Source organism: Nematolebias whitei, chromosome 3 (genome assembly GCF_014905685.2).
Source record: "Nematolebias whitei isolate Nwh7 chromosome 3, NemWhi1, whole genome shotgun sequence".
Taxonomy (NCBI): domain Eukaryota; kingdom Metazoa; phylum Chordata; class Actinopteri; order Cyprinodontiformes; family Rivulidae; genus Nematolebias; species Nematolebias whitei.
Window position 1 is genome coordinate 37,618,077 of NC_056500.1, and position 11,092 is coordinate 37,629,168.

Here is an 11,092-nt window from a genome sequence, read left to right on the forward strand (position 1 = left end):
AGCGAAAAAGAATGTAACACTACTCATTTTTTAGGTAAACCTTGCAAAGTCTATGATTAACAAATAAATAGCATACATATAAATAATGTATATTATATGCATATTAGTGTCAAGAAGTTTCAAATTTTAATGATCACATTTAGTCCATAATAAAACCTATTAAAGCCTATTAAAAAATGTGTGTGTGTGTGCGTGCGTGCGTGCGTGCGTGCGTGTGTAAATAAACCAGCCGCTAGGGAGCACGTAAGCCAATGTATCTCCTATTCCAGTCCCAAGCTCGGTTGAATGGTGAGGGTTGTGTCAAGAAGGGCATCTGACATAAAACACTTTTGCCAAAACTATAATGCGAGTTCATCAAAGCAAAACCATACCGGATCAGATGAGGCCCAGGTTAACAACGACCACCACCGGTGATGTTGGCAAACTTGGTACTGGCAGAAATTGTGTTACTGTTAGTCAAAGACCACGAGGAGGGAACCATGTCAGTAGACACAGCGAGAACAGGAAAGTCAAGAATGTAGGACTGAGGGTTGAACTCTAAATGTGGGGACAATGACAGGCAAAGGTAGAAATCTGGCTGACATGATGCAGAGAAGGAAGGTAGATGTTTTATGTGTCCAAGAGACCAAGTGGAAGGGCAGCAAGGCTCACAGCATTGGAGTAGGGATCAAACTGTTTTACCATGGTGTGGATAGAAAGAGAAATGGAGTAGGGGTGTTCCTGAAGGAGGAGTTGGTAAAGAATGTAGTAGAGGTGAAAACAGTGTCAGATAGTCCAGATGACCTGACTGAAAAATGTTGGAGTGTCAGATAGTGTGATGTGCCTGAATGTAGAAGTAGAAGGTCTGATGCTAAATGTTGTCAGTGGTTATGGTCCGAGGAGAAAGATACATTTTGGAAGGATCTGGATGAAGTGATAGAGAGTATTCCCAGGGAGGAGAGAGTGGTGATTGGAGCAGACCTGAATGGACATGTTGGTGAAGGAGACAGAGGGGATGAAGAAGTGATGGGTAGGTTTGGTGTCAAGGAATCAAACCAGGAAGGACATACATATGGTGATGGATTTTGCCAAGAGAATGGAAATGGCTGTAGTCAACACCTATTTCCAAAAGAGGGAGGAACATAGAGTGACCTATATTTGACTTCAATATTCATCCTCCTACATGTCACTCCATGAGTGCAGCTACAGCATGCGCTCTCAGGACATTATTACATGCAGTGTTTGTACAAACTGAACTAAGCAAAAGGGCCTTCTCCTACAACACTCTTATATCCTGGAATAACTTGCCAAAAGATCTGAAGCTCTACACATTGACCTCTCTAAGTAGCTTCAAAACAACTTCATGGCAAAAAACAATGCATTTAAGCTCTTGCTTTTAGTATTTTACATTGATTTGCAACATATGTGTCAAACTCAAGTCCCGGGGGCCAAATGTGGCCCTCGTTGATCTCTTATCTGCCCCCAAGATGTTATTTTAAATGTAAAATACTTTTATCACTTGTATATATATATATATATATATTTATATATATATATATATATATATATATATATATATATATATATATATATATATTTGTCATTTGTGCAGTGCAATATTTACATATCTAGTTGCAGTGAGTATCTTCAGCGGTGGAGAAAATACTCTCACTAACAAGAGTAGGAGGAAAAGAGAAGTAGGACTTTACTAATTTTGAAGTGCGGCTGTATTTGGCCTCATCATTACTCACAACCTCTTGGACCTGCTCCCACAGGTGGGACAGGTCACTGGAAAAGTTCAGAGTTCAGTCATCACAGACTTCTTAGCTGGAGGTGATCTCTGGTGGATCTCCCAGAAGTGGAAGAAGACTTCTATCTCTGGCCCAGACAGGAAATAAAACACAGAGGTAAACAATAATGAGTTAATAAGATTATAATTTTAAATTCATCCATCCATCCATTATCTTTACCCGCTTATTCCATTTTGGGTCACGGGGGTCGCTGGTGCCCATGTCCAGCAATCACTGTGCGAGGGGCGGGGTACACCCTGGACAAGTCGCAAGTCCATCACAGGGCCACATAGAGACAAACGAGACAAACAACCATTCACTCTCCCACTCACACCTAGGGACAATTTAGAGTTACCAATTAGCCTAACATGCATGTTTTTGGTCTGTGGGAGGAAACCGGAGTACCCGGAGAAAACCCACGCATGCACGGAGAGAACATGCAAACTCCACCCAGACCTGACAAACGCCCCTGGACCGGGGTTTGAACCAAGGACCTGCTTGCTGTGAGGCAGCAGCTCTACCAGTTGTGCCACCATGCTGCCTATAATTTTAAATTAAAAAAAGTTAATTAGATAATAAAAATAATAAAAAGTTCAATCTGGTCCTCTGGACATTCAAAAAAACAAACCAAAACAAAAAAATGTGTAGAACCGTTCCGTCTATTATTATCGTTTGGTCTACTATTTATAAGACTGAGCTGAATACAGCATCTCAGACTGAAGAAGTCTTTCGGATGAAAGACGAAAAGTTTCTGTAATTTTTTTGTTTTGTTTTGTTTTTTTGAATGTCCAGAGGACCAGATTTAACTTTTTTTAAATTTTCGAACTGGATTATTGAGCATGCATCAGGATATTAATTAGATAATAATAAAAAAAATAACAATACTTCTTCTTGAATGGTCATCATTTCTGTTATGAGGTGGTTGAATCTCTCGTTCATCATCATCAGGGCAGGGCTTTAATCTGGGCTCCAGGGCTTGTTGATGATCAGTTTTAGCTTTCTCATAAAGTGCTGCTACAATTTAGCGGGGCTCAGAACTTTAAAGCCAAGCTCCAACAGCTTACTCCAAAGCTATTGGAGGAAGAATCAGTTTTGTGTTGTGTTTCCTTGACTGATAAAGCCTTCCGGATCGAAGGTGAAACGTTTTAGCACAAAAAAAGAAACTGTCCATATGACCTGACTGACAAATGTTGGATTTTATACCTGAATTATTGAGCATGGACTTTGTTGTTTTCAACCAGTTTGACAAGACTGTCAACAAAGAAGAGGGCCGGCAATGGAGGAGGGGCATACCAAAGAGACCATCTAATCACAAGCAGAACTGGTTTGTTCCACTTTGGAGTAAGCTGTTGGAGGAAGAATCAGTTTTGTTGTGTGTTTCCCTGACTGATGAAGCCTTCCGAATCGAAGGTGAAACATTTCAGCATAAAAAAAGAAACTGTCCAGATGACCTGACTGAAAAAGGTTAGATATTTGAAGGATCTTGAACATCTACAGATATCAAGGTGCTACCTCCCATTCTCCCAACACATTGCTGTGGAAAAAGAACTGCACATTTTTTCGGATGTCTCCACCACGGCCATAGGAGCAGTAGCACATCTGAGAGTTCTCGATGGTGAAGGTCAATAGCACACAGGTTTCATCATGGGCAAGTCCAAAGTAGCCGTCCAACCGACTAACACTGGCCGTATATTGGAGTTATGTGCCACAGTTTTAGCTGTAGAGATGTATGAAGAGATGAGATGTACATCGAAGTAGACAATGTCATATTTTTATTTTTTATTTTATTTTTTACAAATGGTAGAGTCGTCCTTGATTGCATGCCTGGTAATATGTGTAGGGTTTGCACTTGCATGCCGGGCTGAGTGATTGGAGTTGGGGGGCACTGCATATCTGTCACAATGGTTTTGCATGTCCACTGGTGACGGTTCAGTGGACACAGCCAGTGGACCAACTGCAGCTTCCACATTGGCTTCCACAAGCTGGTTTGGTGGTCCTTCCTTTTGACAGGATGTAACATAGAGACATATCATTGGGATGCTTTTGCTCTGATCAGCCCTGGCACAGATGCAGAGATCGGATCTGATGTAGGGACTTTGTTGCTGGAGCCTCGTGGCAAAGCTGGAACCATGTCATTTTGAGAGATTCTCTCATTAGATGGGATTGTGTTACACTGTTGCATTGCTGAGGCATGTGGCAGTGTCATTCAGGAAGGCAGACATAGGGGGTGGGGGTTGGATGTGTTTTGTTGATGTTGGCTCTGTGGATGGAGTGTCTGTGGCAGCAGGGTTTGTCATTTGTGCAGTGCAAGGTAAGGCGTTCAAGGGGAAGTGCAGGTACATGGGAGAGGGTCAGCCATTTCCAGAATGAGGTTGTCTTCAGGGATTGAGCCATGTCATTGATGAGGATGGGCTTCTCAGAGTGGGAGGATGCTTGGCACCTGCTGGCCTAGCAGGGTCCTGGGCATTCATCATGTGGTTGTCTTTCTTATTGGATGTCATTGTGGGAGAGTGACACATTGGGGGCATCATGTAGTGAAGGGAGTGCTCGGGGAGCTAGATTTTGGATTGTCAGCAGTGGGCAGCTCGTCTCTTCTGTCAGTCACAGGTGTGTTCTCTGTCAACGGCTTGGAGGACTATTGCAGAATTGGGGGATGGCAGGTTTGTCCATTGACAGGCTGTTGCCCATGTCACTGTTCGCTGGTGTGGGGCTGGACATCTTTGACTCCTGGATGGTCGCAGTGCATCGCAACAGAGGAGGGGATGCAGACAGTGGACACTGGACTGTGCTTTTCACCTGCATGTCCACAGGAGCTGTTAACGTTGGGCACATTGGATCAATTTCTACGTCCAGCTTTATCGATACGCTAGGGGAATTTTTCTGTGTCCGTGGACCTGCTCGGGCGCTCTGCTCTAACAGAGGAATTAATTTTGCTGGAGCATGCAGTGAGCTATGGGTTGATCATGGGGATGCAGAGCTAAACTCTTGCCTGCGGGAGGGGGGTTTGCATGTGACTGTTCGGCTTCCCACACTCCTCGCACATGGGTGGATCATGGGAGAGAATTGATGGAGTTGTGAGGCACATCCTGGACAGTGTTCTTTTGGGGGCTGTGCAAATTCAGCTCGCACATGGAGTTTTGAGTGCATTCCTGGCAGGAGTGGTGGCAGTGGTGAATGCGGGACCACTTGTATCATTCTTGGCGGATTCAGACGTGCCAGGCCTCCTCACTCCAGAGGTGCTCCTCACTCAGACGACCAGCTTGTTGTCCACATGGGGGGCTTTGCACCTCCAGACCTCTGCTTGGGGCAATAGAGGCAAGTGCAGTGTCTGGCAGACTCTTTCTGGAAACAGTGGAAAGGCAGGTGCCTTTCAATTCTACAGCAGGGAAAAAGATGGACTGATGATGAGTCGAACGTGGAAGTTGGTGACGTTGTGTTGTTGGGAGATGCTCTCACACACTGAGGTGACTGGTCCATGGGAAAAGCTGTAAGAATATTTGACATTGATGACAATAAGTTTCTAAAAGCAGATGTGACAACTGTAAATGATGGAAATGAGAAAGTGTTTTTGAGACCCATATATGATATGGTTTTGCTTTTATCAGATGATAAATAAGAGTAGTATAGCTGTAAACTGTTCAAAATGTTTAATAGGAATCTAATTTGTAGTGACACTGTTGTATCGTGCCAGGCGGGGAGTATTCTGACTTTTGTGAGCTACACTAGATTAAGAGTTTTATAAGCTGCCTTAGAATTCCCTCTGGTGGTTGCATTGTAATATTGTTTTGGTTACTCAGATAAAAAAAATTAGATTAAGCAGAAAATCCAAAATGACCAAACGTAATGCTGAATTGTTCATGTGTTAAGATGATATTACCCTTAAAACGCTGTTGCCTTGGACGAGATTGTCCATATGTGTTATGACAAAAATAATTATTTCTTATTGTACATTAAAATGATATGATAATTTGTACATTTAAATGAGTTATGAACATGTGATATTGTTAGCCTGTAGTAAGCATGAAACAAGCTAGTTTTTAGATGTTAGTTAGTTAATACCATGCTTTGTATGTTTCAGTTTTACGATGGTCAAAAGAGAACAATGGTCAGAGGTCATTCTTCAATAAATCAACACAAAAGAAAGAGAAATAAGTCTGTTTATTGGAGCATCCTTATCTCAGTGTCTACCTGGTGAAAACTAGAAAAATCAGGGTGAGGATAGCATACACTACAGTTATGTGAAAATGTGTTGTTAATTGTTGTTCAAACTGTTCAATACAATTCAATGAAAAGGTGACCCATGGCCCCACTCATTCTTTTCATGTTGCCCCTTGCCTTTAACTCTCCTATACAAACCTAGTCCTGAGCCCAAAAATCTCTAAAACCTCCAGTTAGCCCCACCCCTTCCTATGCAGGACACAAATGTTAGGTGTTAATTTTGTTCCACCACAAATCTGATAGTTACTCATGTTTTCTCTTGTTTTGTATCAAGTCACTGTATGCCATTGTTTGGTTTTTAACCATTTTTTTGGATGTATACCATGATGAAAATGTAGTGTAAAAAAATAAATATGACTATGAAATGTGCAAGCCACTGGAACTTTGCCACCATGCACATGACTGGTATTCAAATTATTTTCTGTGCCACAGGATTTGACTCTGTGGTCTCACTCATAGTCTTATTCTCCAGCCCAACAGAGAGCAACAATTCACTGGTCTGTCAATGTTCTTTTCAGAAGAAAGGAAGATGAAAAAATATACAAACTTCAAGTAGTTTCTTGCCAATAATTCAATATAATGTTTATGTCTTTGTGGTCCCTGAGTTGTAAATTATCTAGTTATGAATAAGACCACATGTCCTCATGCAGCATTTCTTCAAAGCAAGTTTGTGTTGTTTTTCTTCCTCTGCTTGTTGTTGGACTGGCAACCATGCTCATGTGTTTGGTGTCACATAACAAAATAATTTAACTGACGTACATGATGCTGTCATAATGCAGAGTTTGCACAAGCATGAAAAAACACACAGTGGGCTGGCTACACATAAGTATCTGCTGATGGATCTGGCATTCCATCATGGGCAAGTGACAATATTTAATTTTAAGTGCATACTATTATAAACATGCACAATAAATGCTCCTGCACATGCAATATCACATGCTGGAGCATGTGATGAATTATTCAGTTTCAATTCAGTTCAATTCAGTTTATTTATATAGTGCCAATTCACAACAAAAGGCAGCACGGTGGCGCAACTGACAGAGCTGCCATCTCTCAGTGAGCAGGTCGCTCTGGTTCAAATCCTGGCCGGGGGCCTTTCTGAGTGGAGTTTGCACGTTCTCTCCGTGCATGCGTTGGTTTTCTCCAGGTACTCCGGTTTCCTCCCAGAGACCAAAAACATGCATGTTAGGCTGATTAGTAACTAAATTGCCTCTAGGTGTGAGTGATAGAGTGAATGGTTGTTTGTCTCGTTTGTCTCTGTGTCCCTGTGATGGACTGGAGACCTGTCCAGGGTGTCCCCTGCCTCTTGCACAGTGATAGCTGGACATGGGCACCAGTGACCCCCGTGACCCGAAAAGGAAGAAGCAGGTAAAGATAATGGCTGGATGGATGTTGTTTATTTGTCATATGCAGATTAACACAAGGTTAACAGTACAATGAATTAGTTACTGTAAAACAATGAAACTTTGATTGTAATATGAGGGAAATTATAAACTTGGGTGACATATTCTACCAATAAATTAATTTACACAGTCTGCTGATGGATCTGGCATCTGGCAGATGGGAATAAAGCAGTGAACATATACATACCAGTCATCCTTGACACAAGGAGAGCCTCTGCTGGTTGGCTGTTCTTATTACAGGCACATAATGGCAATGTGGTGAGTTAAAGCCCAGAGATACAATATGAAACTTTCATTATAAATAAACCACTCTGTCAATATAAAGCAAGTACATCTGCTTTTGTAAAGTCATAATCACAGATTAGGCTGATTTATTTAAAATTAAACCAGCAAAAACTAAGAGTGAGAAAATCAGAAATCTTTCTTCACAGGTCTGATATTGCATTGATAAACCTTAACTACGTAAAGTGAAATTACAACCAAATTATTCAATTTGTTGTACATTCTTAGGCATTAATTAATTTATAAGGAATGCTTTGATAGTGTTGCTACTTTACTATAGAAACAATGGATTCAGACTGACCCCCCCACACACACACACACACACACACCCACACACACTTTACTCTAGCCCTCCAGCATAATACAGATCCTGTTTCCATAAACCCTGTTTTCCTTTGTCAAAGTTTGTTTTTATTTAAGTAAATAACTTAATCCACAGCTTGCAAAAGTTTAGTTCTGATTGGTAATTGCAAGCAATATAAAACAATGCTCTTTGTATTAGTAACAGGTTTAGCTTCAGCCTGCATAAAATGTAAACAAACAAAAAATAAAAGCCATAAATTCAAATATGAACTAGACTTTAAAAGTAAGATTTTATTACTTTATTGATCAACAATAAAATGTTTGCATCCTTGTCTTCCTAAATGTAATAAACCAAGCACTGAAGAGGAACTGGTAATCAAATGAGCAAATATTTAAAAATGTATATTATAAAAATAGTTTCTGAACATTTTAAGCTTTCATCCAGCAGGTTGTTTCAAAGTCAGTGCATAGCTCACAACTTTCACTTGATAATGGGTGATCCTCCAAAAAACAAATGTTTGGAAACTACACATTTATTATTAGATCTACAAATAAAAGTAGCTTAAAACTGCAGCGTTCATGGTCATCTCAGAATGAATACAAATCCTCTCAGCAATCACGATCACTTGTCCTTCATTTTCTCGGCTTTTTGGTGCACTTTAATATCTGCGTACATCTTTTTTAATCATTTTTACTAGATAGTTATTTGTTGAGTCATAACTTTAATAAGAAACGTTGATGTAACAAATAACATTTTTTTTTTGTAAATCCTAAACAAAATCAAAGAAACATACATTTTTCATAGCATAACATATACAAATACATTTAATAGGTTTTATATTAGTCATTTTGATTAGTACCTTAAATAAAACAAATGAAGAAAATACTGTATAACTGTCTCATTCTTTGACACACAGGACACGTCTTTTTACCACATGACAGCATGGCAAATTTCATAATGCACAATTGGTATGTCAATTTTGTTTGTCGGCCCACTCAAACAAAAGACACTGTATTTGTCCTGAGTACTATGAGCTGATCAGCCTATGTACCACAGCCACCATAGTTAGTGAGAAGACTATCAATGTGCCCATTCTGGGTAGAGGAAGACCACTTGCTGATGACTCTGAAATGGTAGAAAATGCAAACATATTATTTGAGTTCCTTTCATTTATTTTATGACTAATTCAACAACAACTTGTCTTCAAAAAGTACCAGATTGCCCTTTCAGTTAGCTTTTAATTTAATCAGTAATCACAGACAAGCATATAAATATGCTATTGAGTTTGTCCATTTAGTTATAATCAAAATATACTGAATAAATTAACAAAGTTTTTCTTTTAAGTCAGTTGTAAGTTACCTGCAACAACGCTGCCTGGTATAACATTCAAGCTTGTGCCGTTAAGTGCTTTGGCTAACTGTTCAGTGGCAAAAGCTGACAGAGGCACTGAGGATGCGTTTTGGAATACGAGAGTCATATTAACAGCCACAGATCCACTCCTGCAATGACAAAACACAAAAAGTTACACTTGGGAAAGCAAAGTCATTACCAAAAGTTAGAAAACAAAATCGGTTAAAGGCAGAAATCTGGTCTTACGAGAATTGATTGACTCTGGAGCGCTTGAAGAATGGTGTGTAAAGGTTGTTGCACACCTTGTTAACCTGAAAGAAAGTGAAAATGGTAAATGTGTGCCATATAAAAGCCAAAAAAGGTAATTCTCAATAAGGATATGTTTTCCATTATTTGTTAGCAATCAGAGATCTCCGTTTATCCAAAAGACCTTGGAATGCCTTTAGGTGTATTTACAGTTGACAGTTCTATTGCTAGTAAAGATTATAGTGCAGTATGAATATTACCTCTCCAACCACTTCTGTAGCTAGCGTGTTGAAAGATACTGATCCAGTGGAGTTTAAATCTGATGTAAATGTTCTTTCCATGCGGAATCGTAGACCAAGGCGTCCCTCGTCCGCTGAAGGAGGATTTGTCCCTGAAGCTGAAGCAGCTGTTGTAGCAGTTGTAGCTGTTGTTGCAGTTGTGGCTGTTGTTGCAGTTGTAGCTGTTGTAGCTGTTGTTGCATTTGTAGCTGTTGTTGCATTTGTAGCTGTTGTTGCATTTGTAGCTGTTGTTGCATTTGTAGCTGTTGTAGCTGTTGTAGCTGTTGTAGCTGTTGTTCCATTGGTAGCTGCAGACGATGCTGTAGCAGGAGCAACAGTCGTGGTAGTAGTAGTAGTAGTAGTGGTGGCTGTAAAAAAACAATAGTTTGTTCATAAATATATTACAGTATTAGCTACAAAACTGACAGACATTATTACACATATGTTTATTTTTATACTTACATGCATTGACGCTGCCTGGTATAACAGCCAGGACTGTACTGTTGGCAAGTTCAGTACTAAGTTCTGTAGTTGCGTTGACCACTGAGGGAACGGAGGCGTTATCTTGGAACACAAGAGTCATGTCGGGGATGACAGATCCACTCCTGTCATTTAAAAAAAAGAAACATATTTCAAAGGTAAGAACCAAAGCATTGTTTTCAAATTACAGATGATTTAAATGTATTCTGACCTGAATTTATTGACACGAGAGCGAAGGAAGCGTATTCCATAGAGCTGTTTACACACTCTGTTTACCTGAAAGACATAATTACACAACCTTTAAATATAACTGGGCTCCTCTAATGTATCTGTGTGGTTCTGTTGAGTTTGAAAGCTTCTATAATAATCCTCTGTGTATAAGATGACAACAAAACTGAATAAAAAACAGCAAGTCTTAACTAGAGATGTTTGTACATTGTTTAAACAGATGCATACTATAATATACACAAAAAAAAACCTTACCTCATTGACCACTCTTGTGGCCAAACTCTGGAATGCAGCTGTGCTTTTATCAGCAAGATCAGGTGTAAAAGTTTGGTTCAGACTAAATGTAAGATCCAGGGTTCCCTCATTGGCTGTAGGAAGATCTGTGGCTGCTGTGGTGGCAGTGGTTATTGTAGTAGCAGTTGATCCGTTGGTTGCAGATGTTGCAGATGTAGCAGTTGCAGTTCCATTGGTAATTGTTGTTGCATTTATAGGTGTTGCAGTTGTAGCTGTTGTTCCATTGGTAACTGTTGTTGC

General features: G+C 40.1%; 1 protein-coding gene and 1 long non-coding RNA gene across 2 annotated transcripts in view; both read right to left on the reverse strand.

Moving 5' to 3' along the window:
* Positions 1-9,069: 9,069 nt before the first annotated feature.
* Positions 9,070-9,629, reverse strand: LOC119408095. The gene is made up of 3 exons (XR_005186710.1): positions 9,573-9,629; positions 9,336-9,475; positions 9,070-9,101 (listed from the first exon to the last, which is right to left on the reverse strand). It is a non-coding gene; the product is annotated as an uncharacterized LOC119408095 (long non-coding RNA).
* Positions 9,630-9,799: 170 nt separating this feature from the next.
* LOC119407499 (mucin-2) overlaps positions 9,800-11,092 on the reverse strand; it is a gene marked incomplete at its 5' end in the record, with an annotated part of 4,391 nt that continues 3,098 nt past the window's right edge. Inside the window, 4 exon segments of the mRNA XM_037674324.1 lie at positions 9,800-10,218; positions 10,313-10,455; positions 10,542-10,606; positions 10,814-11,082. Coding sequence (XP_037530252.1) covers positions 9,800-10,218; positions 10,313-10,455; positions 10,542-10,606; positions 10,814-11,082 — 896 coding nt within the window.